At 34.9% G+C, this 25,737-nt stretch overlaps 4 protein-coding genes and 1 pseudogene across 4 annotated transcripts; all 5 read right to left on the bottom strand.

Annotated features, from left to right (window-relative positions):
* Positions 1 to 230: 230 nt before the first annotated feature.
* On the bottom strand, positions 231 to 725 carry LOC132800021 (uncharacterized). The gene has a single exon (XM_060812911.1). The coding sequence runs from the start codon at positions 723 to 725 to the stop codon at positions 231 to 233; it is 495 nt and encodes a 164-aa protein (XP_060668894.1).
* A 1,696-nt stretch (positions 726 to 2,421) lies between these two features.
* LOC132800020 (photosynthetic NDH subunit of subcomplex B 2, chloroplastic-like) lies at positions 2,422 to 9,586 on the bottom strand. Its single transcript, XM_060812910.1, has 5 exons — positions 9,361 to 9,586; positions 4,816 to 5,099; positions 3,975 to 4,415; positions 3,585 to 3,775; positions 2,422 to 2,839 (listed from the first exon to the last, which is right to left on the bottom strand). Exons 1-5 carry the CDS (start codon positions 9,584 to 9,586, stop codon positions 2,731 to 2,733), a joined length of 1,251 nt encoding a protein of 416 aa, XP_060668893.1. The 3' UTR covers positions 2,422 to 2,730.
* A 5,000-nt stretch (positions 9,587 to 14,586) lies between these two features.
* LOC107432680 (uncharacterized) lies at positions 14,587 to 15,057 on the bottom strand. The gene has a single exon (XM_016043868.2). It carries the CDS (start codon positions 15,055 to 15,057, stop codon positions 14,587 to 14,589), a length of 471 nt encoding a protein of 156 aa, XP_015899354.2.
* Positions 15,058 to 17,787: 2,730 nt separating this feature from the next.
* Positions 17,788 to 19,430, bottom strand: LOC132800019 (photosynthetic NDH subunit of subcomplex B 2, chloroplastic-like; annotated as a pseudogene).
* A 2,591-nt stretch (positions 19,431 to 22,021) lies between these two features.
* Positions 22,022 to 22,492, bottom strand: LOC107432763 (uncharacterized). Its single transcript, XM_048465733.1, has one exon. The coding sequence runs from the start codon at positions 22,490 to 22,492 to the stop codon at positions 22,022 to 22,024; it is 471 nt and encodes a 156-aa protein (XP_048321690.1).
* Between the last annotated feature and the right edge of the window lie 3,245 nt (positions 22,493 to 25,737).

Below are 25,737 nucleotides of genomic sequence, written 5' to 3'. Positions count from 1 at the left end.
CCGAGACACAACAGCAAAATATAAGGAAGACAAAGCAAACAACACAATTCTTCTCCTTTATTTAGTAGTATATACAGTCGTTAACGGTTATTTACCATAGCTATAGGCTAGGTATTATATAAATACCATTAACGATCTGCATGTTCATGTGAGAAGAAAGAAAACATACATATATTAGTGTGTGTGTATGTATATATATATATAGATATAGTTTTTTTTTAATATAAGCATTACACACCAATCACCCTGAAAATTTGTCCAATCAATACAAGAACATTGCCAAGCAGTCCAGGGACAATGGTAAGAACGCCAAGAGGGATTCTAAGTACTCCACGGGGAGGGAAAATAGTGCAGTTGACGAGCGGGAGGCCGACAAAGAGGGCACAGTCTGTTGTGTTAAAGAGAAGGCCCTGAACCACGTTGAGAGTGACGTTGTAAAAACCGGCGGTGTTGGTGACGGCTTGTGCGAGAGTGGTCCTGCCTCCATCGCAGGACAAGTTGACAAGAGCACCAACCACAGGTGGGCTGGGGACAAAGGGAATAGGAGTCCCGGTGACCGTGCAAGAAAGGACGCCAAGAGCCTGAACTTGAGCTACGTTAGTGGAATTTTGAAGCACGGGAGGCAAGGTAGAAAAGGGAGGCAAGATCTGAGCTGATGAGGATGTGGCTGTGGCAAGAACCAAGATGGCAAGGAAGAGCAAGTATGCTGAAGGATTTTTTGCCATTGTTTGCAATCTAGCTACTTTGTGATATCAGGGTTTATTTCTTTCTTTCTTTCCTTCTTTTTTTTTTTTTTTTTTTTTTTTGTTGTTGCTCTTGCAGATCTTTGGAAGAACCACTTATGGATTCATATACTTCTAACAAATATATATATATATATATATATATATATATATATTGTTTAAAGGATGACTTCAGCTCTATGGATATCAAGTTGGCCAAATAAGAGATTTATTGCTATGTTCCTAACCTTGTTTGGAATAAATTGACCTGCAAGTGCAAAGGATGGTTGTTTACTCAAGTAAATTATTCAATTTTAAATTATTCTATTTATATGATACTTAATAAAACATAACTTTTTTATATAAAGAAAGTCGTTATATTATCAGAACCATCAGAATAAAAAAATCATCATAACATTTATTATTAGTTTTTAAATTGCTATAAAAATTAAAATCTAAAAATGTATATATTTGTGTATTATACGAGTCTAGTAAAATATTAAAACCATGAAAATATAAAATGCATCATATTAGAACTCATATAAATTTTGAACATATTTTTAAATCTCAACTCTTACAGTAATCTAAAAACCTATAAAAAATGTCTAAATGATTTTTCACTAAAACAGTCTTAACTTATGAATTCATGTATATATATATAACTTTGTTATAACATACTTGCATATTTATTTTATGGTAGGCATCTCACAACTGACCACATTTAGTGAGATGTATGGTTTTTATAAATTTATTTATTTATTTTTTTCATCTCATCAAATATGGTGGGATGTAAAATATTCATTATAATGTAAGTGTATAAGCTTACCATAGCACAACTATTTATAAAAGACCAAGCTCATATTATGTGTCAATAAAATTTTATTTTTTAGCCACCAAATTACTTTAAGAGCTGATACTTAAAAATATATATACAATTCATTTTTTTAATAAGATTTTAAAATTTTACTAAATTCATTTTAGACCACTAATTCATTTTCAAATCTCAATCCTTAAAATAATTTAAAAACTAATAAAAGATTTTAATATTAAAATCATCATGTGGATATGATGTGAGATCCACTCTATATATGCTGACTTTGCTTAATTATAGCCATGCCAAACTCTATAGCTGGCAGTTCATTTAACCGTTACCAAGTTTTTGTTCACCAATTTGCATGCTATGTACATAGAGATATGCCCATTTTGCATTTTAATGAAACAGGCATAGTCAAAGGCCTTAGCCGCCTTAACCTTCCGGCGGCTATGTGAGGATGCCTCTCTAGCTCCCAAATGGAAATTAGGCCATAACTACCATCATTTTTTTGTTTTGGTAAGAATATTACTATCTTCTTTGTTATAAATTTTATGGATAATTGACATTGCAATTAAAATTCCTTCTTTATATATATATATATAATTTTGCTATAAAAAGCACATAATCCTTTCCACAGTGTGAGCACACAATGTTATGCAACATGTTGCCATATCTAATATTAGGCGTGCACAATAGAGGAGGATAAATTGTACAGCTATATATATATATATATATATAAAGTATGGTGAGCTGAGGAGGTTATTTCTCTGCTATTAAAAAATAATAATAATAACTCTGTGTTCCACCGATTGACAAAAGGAAGGGTATTATAACTATATATATATATATATATCTATAGATAGATAGACAGATGCAACAAAAAACTAAAATAAATGATCAGTATTTGCAATTTCTAAAAGACCAAGTGGTGAGTTAAGTAAACTGACCAAACTAGAATAAATGTTTATTGAATTTACCCAAATAAGAAAATCCAATTTTGCGTAATGCTACAAACTAGTGGTCAATGTTTTTCAGCTTGATCCAATTTTGTAGCTTAACAATGTTTTTATCTAGTGAAATTATAGTTTAGATTTTCAACCAGATTTTACTCCTGTGAGTGAAACTAGATGTGAAGAATAATGTATCTGAATAATATTAAGCCTGGTGTTATCTCTCTATAAAGTCTGCTTTACTTTATTGGCTACTGTTTTGATGATAATCAAATGAAGTGGTACTTGTATGGCATATATGGTCCTTGAAGGCTATAATTCCCAACGTTGACCAGAAGTTTTGTTGAATTAAGCTGCAAAACAGACAGAAAGACAGGTTTAACAATTGAAGTTTTTTGCTCTGTCTGCAATTTAATCATAGAGATTATTTTTCATGCTTTCAGATTGCTATATCTCTAAAAAAATTTGATTGGAAGTGGGGGGGGGGGGGGGGGGGGGGGGGGGGGGGCTGCTAAGAATGATCCCAAATCATCTGGTGGAAAGTTATAAAACTTTAATATTAAAAGAACTAATAACTTCATCACAATTCTGTATGGATTTTTTATTATCTGGAATGTTATTTTTGTCACTGCTTGTTGGGTTTTTATTTGGTTTGAACCAATAAGACAACTTTTGATGTTAGATTAATGGAAGCAGTACTTGTTCAAAACTGATGAGGCTCTTAAACATCTTGCTTTTGTTTGCTTGGTGTTGCCTCGGATATGCATATTTAGGGATATAGACTGTCCAAGTCCAAATTCAAACTTCTTGAAAATTTGGACGTACAGGGTTCATTTTTGGTTTCAGGATGAATTCTAACATTCAGAGCTTAGTTCTTTTTTCTATTTTTTTATTTTGGAATCACTATCTTCATTAGAAAAGGAAAAAAGAAAAACTTGGACATAAATTAAGTTTCATTTATAGATTGAAGGAACTGGTGTGTAGAACATAGTAAAAAAAAGGAAAATGGGCTGAAAAATAAAAGAGAAAGAAAGGAAAAAAAAAAATTTGAAAGAATGAATTAAAGAAGATGGAAATTTTATATGAAAGATTAATTACAAGTTATCATGCTCTATAACTTGTGCTCCTCTCCAATCCTCACCAGGCTTCACAACAAGAGGTACCAACATGGAAGCAGGACCAGTGCATATGAAATATTCCTTCCCATATTTTTCTGAGAAAGAACCAGGGCTTGATAAGTAGATCTCCTCAAATCCCATCCTTATTACCCTGAAGAACAATTCTCGTCCCTGAAAATGGTAACAATCACGTTAGAGTTGCTAACTTAATTAAGAGACTAATAATGGTGTGCCATTTTTCTATCTGTCAGCATTTGATCCCATTTCTTTTTGCACAAGTAAAGTTTCATTTTGAAAAAGTTCAAATTCTACCACATCGCCTTGTAAACAAAACTTGGCTTCGATTAGAAGAAAGTTAATAGCAATGTACCTGATCAAGAGTTTCATATTTTGAAGGTGGTGTGTTGTAAAATGCCTTCAATCTCTCTTTAGGAGGGGCTACATAAACTCTGCTGAGCTTGTTGTTCAGAATGGTAAAAGGCATATCTTGAGAAGTCCACAAACCCGGTTTCTTTTCAGGCTCATAACCAAAAGCAAACAATCCAGGATCTTCAGTTTTCATTGCTTCAGCAGGTGATAATATTTCAAAACGCGACGATAAAGGAGGGTGTGAGCAGTAAGAACAGCCTCGGAGACCTTGGATTGCTGCCCCATTTCGCCTTTTGAACCTGAAATGGCTAAGTATAGCATTTGTAAGAGTCACATTCTTCCTCCCTTTGTTCTTCACAATGAGTGCTGTAGCCATGCTTACTGGATATAGTGTAACGACATAGATTAGATCAAGTACTCCACTGCTGCAGCTCAGTTCAACCTGCAACAAAGAAGCAATTGCATGGGAAAAAAAGAAAGAAAGAAAAGAAGAACATTTTCTTCCCTGGTTTCATCATTTTAGAACTATTTACTCTTATTCTCACGAAGATATGATTTAGGCATTTTTCCCACTTAAGAATCCCCTTTCCAAAACTCTGCTACTACTTATATTCAACTAGACAACCACTGAAAGGTGAACAAATTGGAAAATAGGTAACCAACATAACTTGGGTGGAATTGGACACAAGACACTAGCAATAGGAAAATAGCTATTACAGCAAGGATTTTGAAGTAAATAAACCAAATCAGGCCTAGACTTTCATTGAGAAAATTAGAAGAATCAAGAACGATATCATCTGAACCTTTTGGCAATGGAAAAAGACAGTTGAATTATGCAATACCTGAAGAGCATCAATGGCATCAGAATCAACATCTTTTACAGTCCACTCAGCAAGCAGAAGTGACCCTTTTGAACCAGGCTCTGATACATCATTGATGACCAAACCGATCCCTCCTTTGGTTCTAGTAGAGGCTGAACCATTTGTAGGAATTGTGAAGTAAAACGTGGATCTCGATCGGATATGATGGTGATTGATACTCCATGAAGACTCACAATATGTTGTACAAACAACTGGGTCAATTTCTTGGGCGAGAAATGCTCTCGTACCGGTAAGAAGTGTGCCGACTTGGTAAGACGATCAATGATCACCCAAATACCATCGTATCTTCTAGTTGTAGGGGGGAGCTTGAACACAAAATCCATATTGAGTTCTTTCCACTCCCATACAGGAATAGGTAAGGATTAAAGTAGCCCTGAAGGCTTCTGTCTTTCTGCCTTTACTTGTTGGCAAATTAGGCATTTTGATACAAAATATGCCACTTCCCTCTTCATGCCAATCCACCAATAATACTTAACAAATGTTCGGTACATTTTGGTACTTCCAGGGTGCATCGCATACATCGAGCTATGCGCCTCCTCTAAGATCTCTGTCTTGAGTTTTGAAATATCAGGAACGCAAAGTCTTCCTTTATACACAAAGGCTCCATCCCTCCTTATGGAAAACTCCAGATCAAGACCTTCTTGTGCCTTGCTCTTAATTGTTCTCAATTTAGGATCTTCCATTTGAGTCTCCAATATACGAAAGGATGCATATGCATTAACACTCACATTTTCTTCAACTCCACCATAAGAGGTAGTTGGATGGCTTGAATATGGGCAAGAGATTCGGTTGCCTTCCTACTCAAAGCATCTGTGTAACACCCCGTCCCAAATCGCACCGGAATCCGTGCACGTTGACCGAGGTTGACCGTTGACCGAAGGGGTCAAAAGTTGACTTTTTGACTCGGTGGGAATTGCAAGATGACTAGGGTACCGTGGCGAAGTGCACGATGCCACGAGTTCGTAGACTGGTAGCACGTCGAAAACGGAGCTACGGTTTGAAAGTTATGGACGAAACAAGTTGCGGTCCAAACTGTCCAAGGGGTGCCGGAGTTGACTTTTTGTTTATGGGGAATTGAGCTTTGACTCATGCATGGTTGTGAAGTGCTCGTCGATACGAGTTCACAGACTAGCGGCACGCTCAAAACGGACATCTGGTTAAAAAGTTATGGACGTTTGAAGTTTACCGGATACCGTATTATTTTAATGTTTTTTTTGGGTCGGTGAACAGTGAAATGCCACGTGTCAGTTTCTGATTGGTCCACGTGGCATGAACAGTGTCACACAGGGTTTTAATTTTGAAAAAACTCTCGGGGAAGAGAGAGAAAGAGAGAGAGGAGAGAGAAAGAGAGAGAGGAGAGAGAAAGAGAGAGAGAGAGAGCCACCGGAGTTTTCCACTGTTCCGGCCGAGTTACTGTACACGCGCCGGACAGAAAGCTTGCCCACCTCATTTCCGGCAAAACCTCCAAGTTTCACGGTGAACGGCCGCCGGACGCGCCCGGATCGGACGTCCGAAGTTTGGCGGCGATTTTTCCCCTCCACCGCCGGCCACTGCGAATCGGCACTGTTCCGGCCATTTTCCGGCCACACGCGCCTGACAGCCTTGATCCTCTCCTCAAGTCCGGCCTACCCACCAAAAATCACGGCCATCGGACCACCGACGCGCCGGGATCGGAGCGTTTTCCGGCGAGGGGTCGAATATCTTCAAACGGTGATTTCTCCGCCGTCCGACCTCCGTTTTGCTCACCGTCGGTCCCGTTGGATTGCTCTCCTCACGATCTACAAATCTGCAAAATTTCACAGCAAACGGCCACTGTCGGAAAATACTGTTCCGGTGACGGTTGCCGGTGACGTGGCGGCCCGCCGGAAGTTACTGTTCCGGCGAGTACCCGAAAATTCCGGCCAGCTCCAGTCCGCAGTGTTCGACCTCCTGAACCCAAATCCGACTTCCGTTTCCGCCAATTCGCGACGGTTTGGGAGAATTGCGGAGCCGAAACTCGAAAAGCTTTCCGGCGAGATTCCGACCCCGTTGGGTTCGATCACCGGAAAGTAAGACCGAATCCGTGATCCTCATCACGCGAGCTTCGATTCGGTATATAACTCGTAACCCTTAGATTTTGCGTGGTGTTCGCTCCCCGGGTATCCATTTGGGAATTACCCGAATAAAATATTAATATTTTTGGTTTGTGCACTGTGGTTGTTTAGGTGCACGCGCGAGTAGTGGAGTGGATCCCGAGGAGGATCTTAGTTGATTTACGATCTCCAGGTGAGTGACCCACCTTCAAAAAATTATTTTGGGCAATTAATTAAATTTAATTGGTATTTAATTTAGTATTTAATTATGCTCATGTGGTGTGGTTTAATTATGATTTTAATGCGGTTTAATTTAAATTATTTGTTATGCATGAGCAAGGTATGTTTCGGTATTAATTTCACGTGGTTTCAAATGTGATTTCTCGGGCATAATTAGGTTAAATATTTTATGAAAATATTTGGTTAAATTTTATAAATTATGCCCGCGGTATTTTTATGGTTGCATTTCGTATTTCGAGAAATTGTGGTTTGTTGGTTATCAATTGATTCGTACCGGGTTATTAAATAAAAATATGTGGGATGGTGTTTGTGAAAAATTTGGTATACTTCCCACGGTGGTTTTTGGAAAAAACGGTACGGTTGGTTGTTTATGTTTATTTTTAGACGCACTCATACAGTATTGGTGTTCTGGTGTATGGTGTATGGACACGTGGTAGTGCGCGGTTATTATCTGGTTTAGCGCACGGTTATTACTTCACCCGTGAGTTGCCATTGGACCGTGGGCAGGCAAGGTTATTGTTGCGCACAGCCGCCCCCCTCCTTGGCCGGGTGATGGTTTTTAGCAGTCGGTACTGTCGGGACGCCGAAGTGACCACTGCAGGTTTCTCTCTTTAACCTCCCGCCAGTCGGTGCTCGGGACGCTGGGTATCGGAGGGCATCACCGGTATATGGTGTGGTGCGTCAGGTGTAATTGTCGGTGTAATTGCAAATAATGGTTTAAACCCCAAAGGTGTTCAAAATTTATTTATTATAATTTATTATATTTTTATTATATATTTGGGGTATGGATTTCTTTAATTGTTGTTGTTAAATTATTTAATCCCTTGGTTTTTGGAAGGTATGCACATTGGGTTTTGCGAAAAGGTTTTAAAAAGGGAACATTTCAAACGGAGCGATTGGTGAGAGTTTTGAGGGAAATCATTATTTTCCAAAGGTTATTATTATTTATTATTAATTGTTGGTATTTGTTCCACTCCTTAATTGTTATTATTTTATTATTATTATTAAAAGGTGTTCAGTAGTTCGGGTTACTCACGGAGATGATTAGCATCTCACACTCTTAAATTCCGTTCCCTTAGGTGCAAGTGGTGGTAGACGTTCTTCCGGAGCGAACCAAGTTTTCCGCTGCTGTTGTGTTTCGAGAAGTTTCTTTGTACTCTTTCATTTCAGTGTATTATTTCTTTTCAGCCTTGTTGTATTTCTGTTGTTTAGCACTTCTTAAAGCTCTGTATACTATTGGAATACTTCTGTTTTATTTATGCACTGGACTGTTGTTGCTTTGAGAAGTGCTGGAATTTGTGGAATCAGTTTGTAGTTTGTGGGAGGAATAAGGGGATGTTTTTAGAACTGTGTTTTCAGTGCAGGTAAGTTGTGGTAAGTAAATCCCTTAGGGGAGGCTCTGTCGGATTTTCCTTTGGAGGGTCCGGTAGGGTTTCCCTGGGATCAGGGCTGTCTAGGGTTCCGGGGAAGGAATTCTGGACGGGTCCTGACAATCTGCTACTACATTCGCCTTACCCGGGTGATAATCAATCACATAGTCATAATCCTTCAACAACTCCATCCATCTGTTTTGCCTCATATTTAATTCCTTCTGAGTGAAAATGTACTTGAGGCTTTTGTGGTCGGTATAAATTTAGCATGTGGCCCCATACAAGTAGAGTCTCCACTTCTTTAGAGCAAAGACTACTACAGCCAATTCTAAGTCGTGTGTAGGGTAGTTTTGCTCATGCTGCTTCAGTTGGCGTGAGGCATATGCTACCACCCTTTGATTCTGCATTAGCACGCAACCCAAACCTTGATGGGATGCATCACAATAGACTTCAAAACCCTCATTCCGATTAGGTAAAGTTAAGACAGGTGCGGATGTCAACCTTTGCTTCAATTCCTGAAAACTCTGCTCACACCTGTCCGTCCAAGTAAATGCAACATCCTTTCGAGTTAAATTGTGAAGTGGTCTGGCAATTCTCGAAAATCCTTCTATAAAACAATGGTAGTATCCTGCTAATCCAAGAAAACTTCGTACTTCCCTCACAGTAGTAGGGCGCTCCCAATTCAACACTGCCTTCACCTTATCAAGGTCCATATAGATACCTTTGGCTAACACAATGTGTCAGAGAAAACCCACTTGATTTAACCAAAACTCGCACTTATCGAATTTAGCATAAAGCTGATGCTGTCTTAGAGTTTGAAGCACTCTCCTCAAACTCTCGCCTTCTGCCCTCACGATAGGCAGGAGGGCGGTACTCTATGGTGAAGGCAATCTTAAACTGATCCCATGTGTGCCTCCTACGAGTCTTTTCCACCTTCCACCACTTCCTGGCGTCACCTTCTAACATACAGCCGAATATTCTAACCATATTTTTGTCAGGGCACTGCATCCCTTCTTCTAGGATCTTCTCCATATTAGATAGCCAATTCATAGTCGCAGCTGGACCTTGGGTCCTATTAAAACTCACGGCTCCCAATCATCGAGCTTGGTCCACGGAATGATTACTAGAGCTTGAACTCCCTAAGGCTCGAGTTAGTTGAGAGATAAGATTTCTAAGGCTCAATCTGCTTCCGAAACTTTCAGCCGAGCCTTTTCGAGTACTACGTGCGCCCCGCCTATGCATCATAGCAAATTCTGAAGAAACAAACAAGAGTTCAGAGATAAAAACACTTAAGCATTATTACAAAAAGAAAAAATTTACGGATGGGATGTACAGCAATGCACAGTCCCTTAGGATTACAAGAACCTATGCTCTGATACCAATTTGTCAAGACCCGTCCAAGATCCCTCACCGGAACTCTAGACAAACCCTGATCCCAGGGAAACCCTACCGGACCTTCCAATGGAAAATCTGACAGAACCTCCCCTAAGGGTTGGACTTACCACAAATTCCCTGCACTAAAAACACACTTCTATATATATATACCGCCTTATTCTTCCGCTTTACTAAAATTTAATTCCACAATAATCATTACTTCGATAATTTAAACAGGGAACTAATGCAGTATTTAATAAAATATATTCAATACAGTATACAGAGCATCATAGGGTACAATTAAGTATGAAAGTTATATAACAAAGGATGGAAAGAAATATTACAATAGAAATAAATGAAAAGAAAGAGAACTCCTCGAAATACGAGGCAACGAAGGTCAAGCTCGTTCCGGACGAACGTCTACCAATCCTTGTACCTAAGGGAATGGATTTAAAAAATATAAGATGCTAATCATCTCAGTGAGTGATCCTATCTATTGTACAATTATAATAGTAACGATAATCATAATACACTTGATTAATTAAGAATAAATAAGTAAATAAATAATAATTAATTGAAAACAATATTTTCTCTCAAAACCCTCACCATTCACTCCATTGGAAAAGTTTTCCTTTTTAAAACATTTTCGCAAAACTAAATTTTTTATACCACAAAAATCAAGGAATAATTAATTTAATAAATAATTAAATAATCCAAACATGAATAAAATACAATAAAATAATTTAAAATACTTGCATTAAAGAAATATAACATAAAAGTTAAATTCAATATATAATTCGTAAAATTTGATTTAATAAATCAAAATAAACAGTGTCGAAAATATAATTTAAACAATTACAAACAATCATGTAAAATAAGTGGTAAAAATATAATATAAAATGCATTTTGAAATATTCAATCAATCTATATAATAAAAATATGGCAAGATCCATTTTAAAAACATTAATTTAAAATAAGTGGCATAAAATATGAATAAATACATTTTAGAAAATACTGATTGGAAATAGGTGATAAAACAATTTAAATACATTTAATTTAAATACGATTTTAAAACTTTGGAATTTGAAATTTATATCTGAAAAATAATATTTGACGCACTACACTATATACCAGTGATGTCCTACGATACCCAGCATCCAGAGCATCGTCCGGCGGGAGGTTAAAGCAAGAAACTTGCATATGGTCACTTCGGTGTCCGGACAGCGCCACTGCTTTAACCGTCCACCCGGCCATGGAGGGGGGCGGCTTATGGCCAATATCAAACTTGCCTGCCCTCGGTCCAATGGCAACCCACAAGAGACATTATAACTTGTGTGCTCATCCACATACACAGTATAGAACACTGGTACTGTATGAGTACGTCTAAAGTCAATTACTAAATTTATTAAAATATCAAGTTTTTCTAAAATTCACCGTGGGAATTATACAATTTTTTAAATTCACATTCCTACATATTTTTTAATCTTCATCATAAATCCATCACTTTAAAATCTATCAATTTCAAATCCATCCATTTAAATATAACAATTTTCAACACCATGAAAACCTGATCCACAAATAATCAAACGTATAAATATTGATTTTGAACTCAATACTTTAACACAATTATTTTTCTCAAAATCTTAAAATCAATTTGTATCAAAATCACATAAATTTCATATTTGCTTAAATCCACATAAGTACATTTATTATACGCAATTAATTCCATAATATAAATTTAACAATAACCAATCATTATTTAAATCTGTAACTTCTTCAAAAGCAAATGTATGAATTCCATGCAATATATGCTTAAATCAATAAACTTTTGGCATCATAAATTCAAAAATAAATTTAATAACAATTTAAAACATAATTTATTTAAAAACCCAAAATATAATTTTTGATGCAATACATATATTAATTAATCATAATTTGGTATTATAAATTCTAAATATCAATTCCTCTCAATATCAACATATTTATTTTCCATAATTTCAAATAACACAAAATATATATTTTTAATAGTCCTTAAAATAGTTTTGAAGGTGGGTCACTCACAGCAAGCACTCTAAAATAGATAGAGAAAAATTAGTTTTCAGAATTTTTTGGTTAGTGAGTGCGGTAAAGATTAAGTACTCTAAAAGTTCGAGCGAAATCCAGGTGGTGTTTTTGTCTAAGATTTCGAATCCATTGTATCCTGAGAGACTGCCATCGGAAAACACTCGCACCAGTGGGACGAAAATTATCTTAAGGAAACTGTGGTATCACACAGGCCTCAGACCATTTTTTCAACCAGTAGATTAAAGCTAAGGACATTCAGGTTCTTAATTTTATTTTATTAATTTTTATAAATTTTATTTACATTTGTAGATCCACATGTATATACACATATATTATATTCCCACAATATTTTTTTACAGTATTAACCCCTTGTGGAAGAAAATCTCCCACATTAAGAGTCTTCAAGAACAATTGGCATTATTGCCATAGGTTTATTGCTTTTTGCTAAGCTATTTTGTCTTACAATATCTTCCAACAACCCAAAAAATAAATAAAACAAACTTAATCTGCTTATTTTCTTAAAATTTTGAAAGCGTAAAATAGAAAAAACACAATTAAATAGCATGGCATAAACCCATTGTCCCATGGAACATTGTCCAGAGATGAAGTTATAGTTAATGTACAACCCAAAATCTAAAGGCAAACTAGCTAACTCCAAAATTTCACAGCTGTTGGCCTTCTTAAACACAAGTCAACCCTCTTTCACACATTCGCTAAGGAAATGGCATGAATTAATCATTGCTGGATAATTATGGAAGATAAACGGCACAAGGCTTGGTTTGGAATCCCATTAGAACTATATAGGATTCGATAAATAGTAGTTTTTTTTTTCTTTTTTTGAAACAATTAGAGATTAATTTGGAAAATGCTTTAAAGAGGTTTTGCATTTATTGAAAAAAGTTTGAAAACGGATATATAACAAAGATATGAATAATATTGATCACTTTCAATAACAAATATATCAACCAGGATTTGCTCTAAATTTTTAAATGTAAAATTTATTTATGGTTTACCCAACCTGATAAAGTTCACTTTCCCAAATATGATTTTAGTAAATCATCAAATCTTACATTATATCATTGTTTATTTTTAAATCACAAGTATTGAAGTGATATAAGGGCTTGCAATGGAGGACTTGCACCACTCTGTTTTGCCAGCAGCCAACTTAAGCATGTCAACTTAGTTATCTTCTTCAAGCCACTTACTTGATGTCTAACTTCCCAACCGGTAGACAGTTTCTTTTCACCAAGATCAATGAAAATGGGAGAAGTTAGTTGATTCTTCTGAAGAATCAGGAAGCGAAGCACTATGCCCAGCGGGGGACGGCAAAAGAATTGGCTCCGAAGAAAGAAATTGGATGATAAAACCATCTGATCGATCTGATGTGAGTTTCACTCGCTGATATACACAGTCAATATTTTTTCAGGATATCTAATGGATTTTTCATTAGTACTTTTGTTATTAGATCTTAAATTACTTCCAAGATTAGAATTTAAAAATAGATTTGGGATTTATAAAATTTTATAAAATGTTAAAATCAAAGTAAAGTAAACCTTATCAGGACTTACAGACTTCAAATGTATGTTAAATTTTAAAAATGATAAGGTATATTGTTCCTCATGTAAGAATTTTATATGTATATGTCATATTTAACAACTGTCAGATGCTTGTTTACCATTTTCAGTCATGTAATTCTTGTTGAACAAATTGTCAAGCACATGCCTAAATTCTAAACATATAAAATTCAACTTTTCCTTCACCCTTTACAAATTCATTATTAAAAAAAAAAAATTACAAAGGCATCTTTAATAATTAAGAATTTATTACCGAGACTTTAATATGAATTTTGAAAGGTCTATAAATGCTTTGAACAACAAGCTTAAGCTTTGCATAATTAATTTTCATTTTAAATTCAAACAAAGATAAAAGGCTAACAAGATAGGATAATATTGGATTTACGGTGTTTATATGAGATTTTTAAACTTGAAAAATAACTAGGTCCTTAAGAATTTGTTTGGGACTTTGCTCATATTATTTCATTGCTTTGACCTTTTATTCATAGTAAAGTAAGTTCACTACACTTTTTTTTACTCACATATAGAGATCGCCCAATCTATGATGGGGGATAAGCAATCTCTCATTTCTAAGAGTTTGGTTAGATATATGCAATTGTGATAATCGGACAGTAATAGATGGTTGTTAAGGTGGGCAACCTCGCGAATAATAGCATTACTATAGAATAAAACGTAACATGCAAAGAAGCTAGAGATGAAGGATTATTCGGTTAATAATTATAAATTAATTTCAGTCTCCTAATTCATGATATGTCCTTGGTATATAATTAGATGGTGCAAATGCAAAATTAAGCAATGAAAATAGAGACACAGCAGCAAAATATAAGGAAGACAAAAGCAAACAACAAATTCTTCTCCTTTATTTAGTATTATGCATAGTCATTAACAGTTATTTATAACTTGGTATTATATAAATACCATTAACGACCAGCATGTTCATGTGGGATGAAAGAAAACACACATATATTAGTGTGTGTGTGTGTTTGTGTGTATATATATATATATATAGATATAGTACTTTATAATTAAGGATTACAGTCAAATCGCTCTTAAAAGTTCTCCAAGATATACACGAATTTCGTCAATCACGAGAGGAAGTTGGCTAACCGTTAAAGGGACAATGGAAAGCAAGCGAAGAGGGGTTCTAACTACTCCAGAGGCAGGGAGAGCAGTGCAGTTGGCGAGAGGAAGGTTGACAAAGATGGCACAGCCTGTTGTGTTAAAGAGAATGCCCGGACCCACGTTGAGAGCGATGCTGTAAAAACCGCCGGCATTGGTGACGGCTTGCCCGAGACTGGTCCTGTCTCCATCGCAGGACAAGCTGACATTAACACCAACCACAGGTGGGCCAGAGGGAGGCAGAATCCTTCTGACCGGGCAAGTAACCCTGCCAACAACCTGAACTTGAGATCCAACAGCCACATTGAGAGACGTGGCGGATGAGGATGTGGCTGTGGTAAGAACCAAGATGGCAAGGAAGAGCAAGTATGCTGAAGGATTTTTTGCCATTCTTTGCAATCTAGCTACTTTGTGATATCAGGGTTTATTTATTTTTATTTTGTTGTTGTTCTTGCAGATCTTTGGAAGAACCACTTATGGATTTATATACTTCAAAAAAAAATATATATATAGTTTAAAGGATGACTTTAGGCCTATGGATTTATTGCTATGTTCCTAACCTTGTTTGGAATCTATTGACGTGGCAAGCGCAAAGGATTGATGTTTACTCAATTAAATTATTCAATTTTGAGTTATCAATTTATATCACCTTTAATAAAACATAACTTTTTACATAGAGAGAGTTATTATATTATCAAAACCATCCAAATAAAAAAATCATCACAACATTTATTATTAATTTTTAAATTGCCATAAAAATTAAGATCTAAAAATGTATCTATTTGTGTATTATACGAATCTAGTAAAATATTAAAAACGTGAGAAAATACAGTGAATCCTATTAGGATTCATATAAATCCCGCATATATTTTTAAATCTCAACTTTTAATTAATCCAAAAACTTATAAGAAATGTGTGAATGATTTTTCAGTAGAACAATTTCAACTTATGAATTCATATATATATATATATATATATAATTTTGTTAAAATATATTTGCATATTTATTTTATGGTAGGCATCTCACAACTCACCACATTTGGTGAGATGCATGGTTTTTATAAATTTATTTGTTTGTTATTTTTTTCATCTCATCAAATATGGTGGGATGTAAAATACTCATTATAGTGTCAGTGTATAAGCTTACCATAGCACGACTATTTACGAAGCTCATATTATGTGTCAATAAAATTTTATTTTTCATCCATCAAATCATTTTACGAGCTAAAATTTAAAAATATATTTTTTATATACAATTCCTTTTTTTAATAAGATTTTAAAATTTTATTAAATCCATTTTAGACTATTAATTCATTTTCAAATTTTAATCATTAAAGTAATTTAAAAACTAATAAAATATTTTAATATTAAAATCATCATGTGGATATGTAGTGAGATCCACTCTATATATGCTGACTTTGCTTAATTATAGCCATGCCAAACTCTAGCTGGCAGATCATTTAACTGTTACCAACTTTTTATTCACCAATTTGCATGCTATGTACGTAGAGATATGCCCATTATGCATTTTAATGAAACGGGCGTAGTCAAAGGCCTTAGTCGCCTTACTCTTCCGGCAGGCTATGTGAGGATGCCTCTCTAGTTCTGAAATGGAAATTAGGCCATAACTACCATCATTTTTTTGTCTTGGTAAAAACCATTACTATCTTCTTTGTTACGTAAATTAATGGATAATTGACATTGGAATTAAAGGTCCTTCTTTATATATATATATATATATATATATATATATATAATTTTGTTATAAAAAGCACACGATCATTTGCATAGTATGAGCACCTACGTTATGCAACATGTTGCGGTACCTAACGTTAGGCGTGCACTATAGAGGAGGATAAATAGTACAGCTCTATATATATATATAGTATGGTGAGCAGATGAGGTTTTTTCTCTGCTATTAAAAAAATAACAATAACTATGTTTTTCACCGATTGACAGAAGGAAGGGTATTTTATATATATATATATATATATATATATATATAGATGCAACAAAAAACTAAAATAAATTACATAAGTATTTGCAATTTCTAAAAGACAGATTGGTGTTTTAAGTAAAATTACCAAACTAGGAAAAATGTTGTGTAATTTACCCAAATAAGAAAATCCAATTTTGCTTAATGCTACGAACTACTGGTCAATGCTTTTCAGCTTGATCCAATTTTGTAGCTTAACAATGTTTTTATCTAGTGAAACTGTAGTGATTTTACTCCTGTGAGTGAAACTAGATGTGAAGAATAATGTATCTTAATAATATTAAGCCTGGTGTTATCTCTCTATAAAATCTGCTTTACTTTATTGGCTACTGTTTTGATGATAATCAAATGAAGTGGGACTTGTATGGCATATATGGTCCTTGAAGGCTATAATTCCCAACGTTGACCATTAGTTTTGCGACAGAAAGATAGGTTTAACAATTTAAGTTCTTTGCTCTGTCTGCAATTTAGTCATAGAGATTGTTTTTCATGTTTTCAGATTGCTACATCTCTAAAAGAATTTGATTGGAACTGGGGGCTGCAAAGAATGATCCCAAATCTTTTGGTGGAAAGTTATAAAACTTTAATATTACAAACTAATAACTTCATCACAATTCTGTATGGAATTTTTATTATCTGGAATGTTATTTTTGTCACTGCTGTTTGGGTGGTTTCGACCAATAAGACAACTTTGGATGTTAGACTAATGGAAGCAGTACTTGTTCAAAACTGATGAGGCTCTTAAACATATTGCTTTTGTTTGCTTAGTGTTGCGTTGTTTATGCATATGTAGGGAAAAAGACTGTCCTAGTCCAAATTCAAACTTCTTGAAAATTTGGACATACAGGGTTCATTTTTGGTTTCAGGATGAATTCTAACACTCAGAGCTAATTTTTTTTTTTTTTCAATCACTATTTTCATTAGAAGAGGGGGGGAACATACATTCAACTTAATTTAAAAAAAAAAAAAAGAAAAAAAAAGTTGCTTTGATAGATTGGAGGAACAGGTGTGTACAACTTAGTAAAAAAAAGGAAATAGGGTGAAAAATAAAAGAGAAAGAAGGGGGGAAAAAAAATGAAAGAATGGATTAAAGAAGAAGATGGAAATTCTATATGAAAGATTAATTACAAGTTATCATGCCTCCAATCCTCACCAGGCTTCACAACAAGAGGTACCAACATGGAATCAGGACCAGTGCACATGAAATATTCCTTCCCATATTTCTCAGAGAAAGAGCCAGGGCTTGATAAGTAGATCTCCTCAAATCCCATCCTTATTACCCTGAAGAACAATTCTCGTCCTTGAAAACGGTAACAATCATGTTAGAGTTGCCAACTTAATTAAGAGACTAATAATGGTGTGCCATTTTTCTATCTGTCAGCATTTGATCCCATTTGTTTTTTCACAAGTAAAGTTTGGTTTTGAAACAGTTCAAATTCTACCACGTCACTTTGTAAACAAAACTTGGCTTCGATTAGAAGAAATTCAATAGCAATGTACCTGATCAAGAGTTTCATATTTTGAAGCTGGTGTGTTGTAAAATGCCTTTCAATCTCTCTTTAGGAGGGGCTACATAAACTCGGCTGAGCTTGTTGTTCAGAATGGTAAAAGGCACGTCTTGAGAAGTCCACAAACCCGGTTTCTTTTCAGGCTCATAACCAAAAGCAAACAATGCTGGATCTTCAGTTTTCATTGCTTCAACAAGTGATAATATTTCGAAAGGCGACGATAAAGGAGGGCTTGAGCAGTAAGAACAGCCTTGGAGACCTTGGATGGCTGCCATATTTTGCCTTTTGAACTTGAAATGGCTAAGTATAACATTTGTAAGAGTCACATTCTTTTTTCCTTTGTTCTTCACAATGTGTGCTGTAGCCATGCTTACCGGATTTAGTGTAACAACATACATTAGATCAGGTACTCCACTGGTGCAGCTCGGTTCAACCTGCAACAAAGAAGCAATGGCATGGGAAAAAATGAAAGAAAGAAAAGAAGAACATTTTCTTCCCTGGTTTCATCATTTTAGAACTATGTACTTTGATTCTCACAAAGATATGATTTAGGCATTTTATCCACTCGAGAATCCCCTTTCCAAAACTCTCCTACTACTGAAATTCAACAAAATAGCCACTGGAAGGTGGATAAATTGGACAATAGGTACCCGACATAACTTTGGTGGAATTGGACACAAAACACTAGCAAAAGGAAAATAGCTATTACAGCAAGGATATTGGAGTAAATAAATCAAATGAGGCCTAGACTTTCATCGAGAAAATTAGAAGCATCAAGAACCATACCATCTGAACCTTTGCAAATGGAACAAGACAGTTGAATTAAGCAGTACCTGGAGAGCATCAATGGCATCAAAATCAACATCTTTTACAGTCCATTCAGCAAGCATAAGTGACCCTTTGATCCAGGCTCTGATGCATCATTGATGAACAAACCGATCCCTCCTTTGGTTCTAGTAGAGGCTGAACCATTTGCAGGAATTGTATAAAGAACCTCCTCAAAGCCATCATCTTTCCAGTACACTTTAGGCTTGTATGAAGTAACAAGAGCATCAAGTACTTGTAGCTTTAAGGAACTACCATTCCTTACAGTTAGCTGAACCATTGGAATGTTGTCGGATTGCGAAAATTTAGTGCCTTTCCTGCTGAATTTCTCATTAAGGTTCTCAGGAACTGAAACTGTGGTTGTTGCAGGGGAAAGAGATAAGGAAAGAGCAGAAGGCATTGGGGGGAGAGAAGAAAGCTCTTCCCAGTTTCGGCGACACATAAAGGTCTATAAGGCTAATCAGCAAATAAAATATTTGTTTTTAACTAAATAGAATAGGAAAAATCAGCAAATAATTATGAATAACCAAAACACAAAAATAAACTCCCTCCCAAGTCCTAGCAATCTATATTAGTGAGGCTGGTCTGCTACCAAATAAACTCTTCACACCTACATCATGGAATCATCCGTTTGAGATATTATTTCCAACCTTTCAGAGTAAAATTTACCGGAACTCCATTAAAAATAAAAAGTACTAACCCCTCGTGGAAGAAAATCTCCCACATCAGGAGTCTTCAAGAACAATTGGCGTTATTGCCACCGGTTTATTGCTTTTTGCTAAGCTATTTTGTCTTACAATATCTTCCAACAACCCAAAAAAATAAATAAATAAAACGAAATTTATCTGGAAACCCTCTTTCCGATTTTACTTTCCTTTTTGAATGCATCATTGACATCGGCCGCATTTCAGTGTTGGAAATATCTATATGAAACTGAGTTGGAAGACTTTGTGGCGTAATTTACTTGAGCCGTCGACTAGCCTGGATTCATTAAATTTAGCAGGTAACCAATCAACTAGGAAAAACAGTCTTAATTGGCTTATTGTTTTTGAAATTTTAAAAGGGTAACATAGAAAAAAAAACACAATTAAATAGCATGGCATAAACCCATCATCCCATAGAATATTGTCCAGAGATGAAGTTATAGTTAATTTACAACCCAAAATCTAAAGGCAAACTAGCTAACTCCAAAATTTCATAGCCGTTGGCTTCTTAAACACAAGTCAACCCTCTTTCACACATTCGCTAAGAAAATGCCATGAATTAATCATTACTGGATAATTATGGAAGATAAACGGCGCAAGGCTTGGTTTGGAATCCCATTGGATCCATAGAGGATTGGATAAATAGTAGTTTTTTTTCTTTTTTCTTTTTTTTTTTTTTCGAAAAAATTAGAGATTAATTTGGAAAATGCTTTAGAGACGTTTTGCATTTATTGAAAATGTTTGAAAATGGATATATAACAAAGATATGAATAATATTTCAATAACAAAATATTTTTTTTTTCCATATATAGCAACCAAGATTCTATCAAGTTGATTAATTGTTTTGTCTTACTTTGGAAGTTGTTGGACTGCTCTAAATTTTTAAATTTAAAATTTTATTTATGGTTCATCCAACTTTATAAAGTTCACTTTCTCAAATATGATTTTAGTAAATATCAAATCTTATATTATATCATTGTTTATTTTTAAATCACAATTGTTGACTTGATATAAGGGCTTACAATGGAGGACTTGCACCACTTTGTTTTGCCACCAGCCAACCCGAGCAAATGGATTTTCCATTAGTACTTTTATTATTAGATTTTAAAATGTTTAAAGGATTGGAATTTAAAAAAGATTTGAGACTTTTAAAATTTAATAAAATGCTAAAATCCTATAAAAATTAAGTGAACCTTATCAGGACTTATAAACTTCAAAAGTATATTAAATTTTAAAAATGATAAAGTAGATTTTTCCTCATGTAAGAATTTCTCTCTGTACATATCATATTTAACACTGTCAGATGCTTGTTTACTATTTCACTCATATAATTCTTGTTGAATAAATTGTAAAGCACATGCCTAAACTCTAAACATATAAAATTCAACTTTTCCTTCACCTTTTACAAATTTATTATTAAAAAAAAAAAGTTTTACAGAGGCATCTTTAATAATTTAGAATTTATTACCGAGACTTTAATATGAATTTTGAAAGGTCTATAAATGCTTTTAACAACAAGTTTAAGCTTTGCATAATTAATTTTCATTTTAAATTCAAATAAAGATAAAAGGCCAACAAGGTAGTATAATATTGGTGTTATTATTATTATTTTTTTTTATCTGATTTATGGTGCTTATATGAGATTCTTAAACTTGAAAAATAACTAGGTCCTTAAGAATTTGTTTGGGACTTCGCTCATATTATTTCATTGTTTCGATCTTTCATTCATAGTAAAGTAAGTTCACTACACTTTTTGGCTATTCACATATAAAAATTTTGCTATTATAGGCCAGGTTGCTCAATTTATGATGGGGGATAAGCAATTTCTCAATTCGAAGAGTTTGGTTAGATATATGCAATTGTGATAATCGGACAGTAATAGATGGTTGTTAAGGTGGGCAACCTCGCGAATAATAGCATTACTATAGAATAAAACGTAACATGCAAAGAAGCTAGAGATGAAGGATTATTCGGTTAATAATTATAAATTAATTTCCTTTACCAATTAATTTCAGTCTCCTAATTCATGATATGTCCTTGGTATATAATTAGATGGTGAAAATGCAAAATTAAGCAATGAAAATAGAGACACAGCAGCAAAATATAAGGAAGACAAAAGCAAACAACAAATTCTTCTCCTTTATTTAGTATTATGCATAGTCATTAACAGTTATTTATAACTTGGTATTGTATAAATACCATTAACGACCAGCATGTTCATGTGGGAAGAAAGAAAACACACATATATTAGTGTGTGTGTGTGTTTGTGCGTATATATATATATATAGATAGATATAGTACTTTATAATTAAGGATTACAGTCAAATCGCTCTTAAAAGTTCTCCAAGATATACACGAATTTCGTCAATCACGAGAGGAAGTTGGCTAACCGTTAAAGGGACAATGGAAAGCAAGCGAAGAGGGGTTCTAACTACTCCAGAGGCAGGGAGAGCAGTGCAGTTGGCGAGAGGAAGGTTGACAAAGATGGCACAGCCTGTTGTGTTAAAGAGAATGCCCGGACCCACGTTGAGAGCGATGCTGTAAAAACCGCCGGCATTGGTGACGGCTTGCCCGAGACTGGTCCTGTCTCCATCGCAGGACAAGCTGACATTAACACCAACCACAGGTGGGCCAGAGGGAGGCAGAATCCTTCTGACCGGGCAAGTAACCCTGCCAACAACCTGAACTTGAGATCCAACAGCCACATTGAGAGACGTGGCGGATGAGGATGTGGCTGTGGTAAGAACCAAGATGGCAAGGAAGAGCAAGTATGCTGAAGGATTTTTTGCCATTCTTTGCAATCTAGCTACTTTGTGATATCAGAGTTTATTTATTTTTATTTTGTTGTTGTTCTTGCAGATCTTTGGAAGAACCACTTATGGATTTATATACTTCAAAAAAAAAAAAAATACAGTTTAAAGGATGACTTTAGGCCTATGGATTTATTGCTATGTTCCTAACCTTGTTTGGAATCTATTGACGTGGCAAGCGCAAAGGATTGATGTTTACTCAATTAAATTATTCAATTTTGAGTTATCAATTTATATCACCTATAATAAAACATAACTTTTTACATAGAGAGAGTTATTATATTATCAAAACCATCCAAATAAAAAAATCATCACAACATTTATTATTAATTTTTAAATTGCCATAAAAATTAAGATCTAAAAATGTATATATTTGTGTATTATATGAATCTAGTAAAATATTAAAAACGTGAGAAAATACAGTGAATCCTATTAGGATTCATATAAATCCCGCATATATTTTTAAATCTCAACTTTTAATTAATCCAAAAACTTATAAAAAATATGTGAATGACTTTTCAGTAGAACAATTTCAACTTATGAATTCATATATATATATATATATATATATAATTTTGTTAAAATATATTTGCATATTTATTTTATGGTAGGCATCTCACAACTCACCACATTTGATGAGATGTATGGTTTTTATAAATTTATTTGTTTGTTATTTTTTTCATCTCATCAAATATGGTGGGATATAAAATACTCATTATAGTGTCAGTGTATAAGCTTACCATAGCATGACTATTTACGAAGCTCATATTATGTCTCAATAAAATTTTATTTTTCATCCATCAAATCATTTTACGAGCTAAAATTTAAAAATATATTTTCTATATACAATTCCTTTTTTTAATAAGATTTTAAAATTTTATTAAATCCATTTTAGACTATTAATTCATTTTCAAATTTTAATCATTAAAGTAATTTAAAAACTAATAAAATATTTTAATATTAAAATCATCATGTGGATATGTAGTGAGATCCACTCTATATATGTTGACTTTGCTTAATTATAGCCATGCCAAACTCTAGCTGGCAGATCATTTAACTGTTACCAACTTTTTATTCACCAATTTGCATGCTATGTACGTAGAGATATGCCCATTATGCATTTTAATGAAACGGGCATAGTCAAAGGCCTTAGTCGCCTTACTCTTCCGGCAGGCTATGTGAGGATGCCTCTCTAGTTCTGAAATGGAAATTAGGCCATAACTACCATCATTTTTTTGTCTTGGTAAAAACCATTACTATCTTCTTTGTTACGTAAATTAATGGATAATTGACATTGGAATTAAAGGTCCTTCTTTATATATATATATATATATATAATTTTGTTATAAAAAGCACACGATCATTTGCATAGTATGAGCACCTACGTTATGCAACATGTTGCGGTACCTAACGTTATGCACACGATCATTTACCGTAGCTATAGCTAGGTATTATATAGATACCATTAACGACCAGCATGTTTATGTGGGAAGAAAGAAAACACACATATATTAGTGTGTGTGTGTGTGTGTGTGTGTGCGTGTGCGTGTGTGCATATATAATATAGTACTTTATAATATGAGGATTACAGTCAAAACCCTCCTAAAAGATCTAAAAAATACACATAAGTTCGTTGAATCACTAGAGGATGTAGGCTAATCGTTACAAAGCGAATGGCACCAATGAGAAGCTGTAACACCCCGTTCCGAAGTACATCGGAATTTCTAAAATTTGACCAAGGTTAACCGGGTTTGACTTTCGTTGACCGAGAAGGGGTCAAATGTTGACTTTTTGCTCCTAATGGAGTTTAACATTGACTGAGATACCGCTAAAAAGTGCACATTGTCACGAGTTCATAGACTAGTAGCACGTCAAAAACGGAGTTGCGGTTTGAAAGTTATGAGCAAAACAAGTTGAGGTCCAAACTGTCCAAGGGGTGCCGGAGTTGACTTTTTGTTCATGCAAATTTGAACTTTGACTCATGCATTGTGAAGTACTCGTCGATACGAGTTCATAGACTAGCGGCACGCTTAAAGTGGATATCTGGTTAAAAAGTTATGGACATGCAAAGTTTTTCGAATACCGTAATATTTTAATATATTTTGACTTACTGAATAGTATGTGTCGCGTGTCGTGTTTTCAACCAATCACCTGAGTGAACAGCATCACCCACGGGTGGCTTTTATTTTGGCAAAAACACGTTAGCCGAGGGGAAGAAAGAGAAAGAGGGGAGGAGAGAGAGAGAGAGAGAAAGAAAGCTAGAGAGAGAAACCCAATCGGCTAACCGCCGTTCACCCATTTCCGACCACTAGAAAAGTACATGTGCCACCCTAGCTTGAAGCCCACCTGAAAACCGGCCAGCCAGCCAAAAATCACTACCAACTGACCGCCGACGCGATGCGCCCGGATCTAGACTTTTTCTCGCTGCAGTGTTGATTTTTTCAAACCCAGATTTCTCCCTATCCAGCCTCCATTTGCCTCACCGCCAATTCCATTGAGTCACCCATTCCCCGATCGACCTTCCCACCAAAAATCACGGCCATTTTCCACCGGACGCGTGCCCGGAGGTGGCGGATTCCGGTGACCACGGTGGCTCGTCGGGAAATCGACTTTCCGACGAGTTTCCAGTTGCACCGCCCATCCTTTCCCACTAATTCCGACCCTCTGAACCCAAATCCGGTGTCCACTTTCCTCAATTCTTAACGGATTGTGAGAATCAAAGGCCTAAATTCTGAAAGCTTTCCGATGAGATTCCCGCCACCTCAGGTCCGATCTCTAGAAAGTAAGACCAAATTCGTAATTCTCATTTCACAAGCTTCAATTCGATATATTACTCATAAATTTTGGTTAACGTTTGTGTTAAACTCCCGGATACCGGTATTATTTATCCGAATAAAATATTAATTTATTTGAGTTGTATAATATTGTTGTTCTAAGAGCACGTGTGCGTTGTGGAATTGATCCCATGGAGGATCTTGGTTGGATTGCATGCTCAAGGTGAGTGACCCACCTTCAAAATTATTTTGGAATGTTAAAAATATATATATTTTGTGTTAATTGGTTATTTGAAGAATATGTTTTATGTGTTGAATATTTAACAAATTTATATTTGGAATTATGATGCCAAAATTGAATGGAATTAAATATTTGTACATTATAAAATATTTTGGTTTTAAGGAGTTTGAGATTTTGGTAATTATTATCAAATTTTATTGTTGGAATATTTC

The sequence above is a fragment of the Ziziphus jujuba genome, chromosome 11, assembly GCF_031755915.1.
Source record: "Ziziphus jujuba cultivar Dongzao chromosome 11, ASM3175591v1".
NCBI classification, from domain to species: domain Eukaryota; kingdom Viridiplantae; phylum Streptophyta; class Magnoliopsida; order Rosales; family Rhamnaceae; genus Ziziphus; species Ziziphus jujuba.
The sequence above is the reverse complement of the archived record's forward strand: the minus strand, read 5'-3'. Positions and strand labels throughout refer to the sequence as shown.

What these genes read in the sequence shown, in the direction of transcription:
- LOC132800021 (XM_060812911.1), bottom strand. Translation starts at nt 725, where the DNA reads ATGGCAAAAAATCCTTCAGCATACTTGCTCTTCCTTGCCATCTTGGTT.
- LOC132800020 (XM_060812910.1), bottom strand. Translation starts at nt 9,586, where the DNA reads ATGAATTGGCTATCTAATATGGAGAAGATCCTAGAAGAAGGGATGCAG. An exon ending in AAGGCGAGAGTTTGAGGAGA is followed by an intron (nt 5,100 to 9,360) that starts GTGCTTCAAACT and finishes CGTCTTACCAAG; the next exon opens with TCGGCACACTTCTTACCGGT. An exon ending in ATGCCATTGATGCTCTTCAG is followed by an intron (nt 4,416 to 4,815) that starts GTATTGCATAAT and finishes TCTTTGTTGCAG; the next exon opens with GTTGAACTGAGCTGCAGCAG.
- LOC107432680 (XM_016043868.2), bottom strand. Translation starts at nt 15,057, where the DNA reads ATGGCAAAAAATCCTTCAGCATACTTGCTCTTCCTTGCCATCTTGGTT.
- LOC107432763 (XM_048465733.1), bottom strand. Translation starts at nt 22,492, where the DNA reads ATGGCAAAAAATCCTTCAGCATACTTGCTCTTCCTTGCCATCTTGGTT.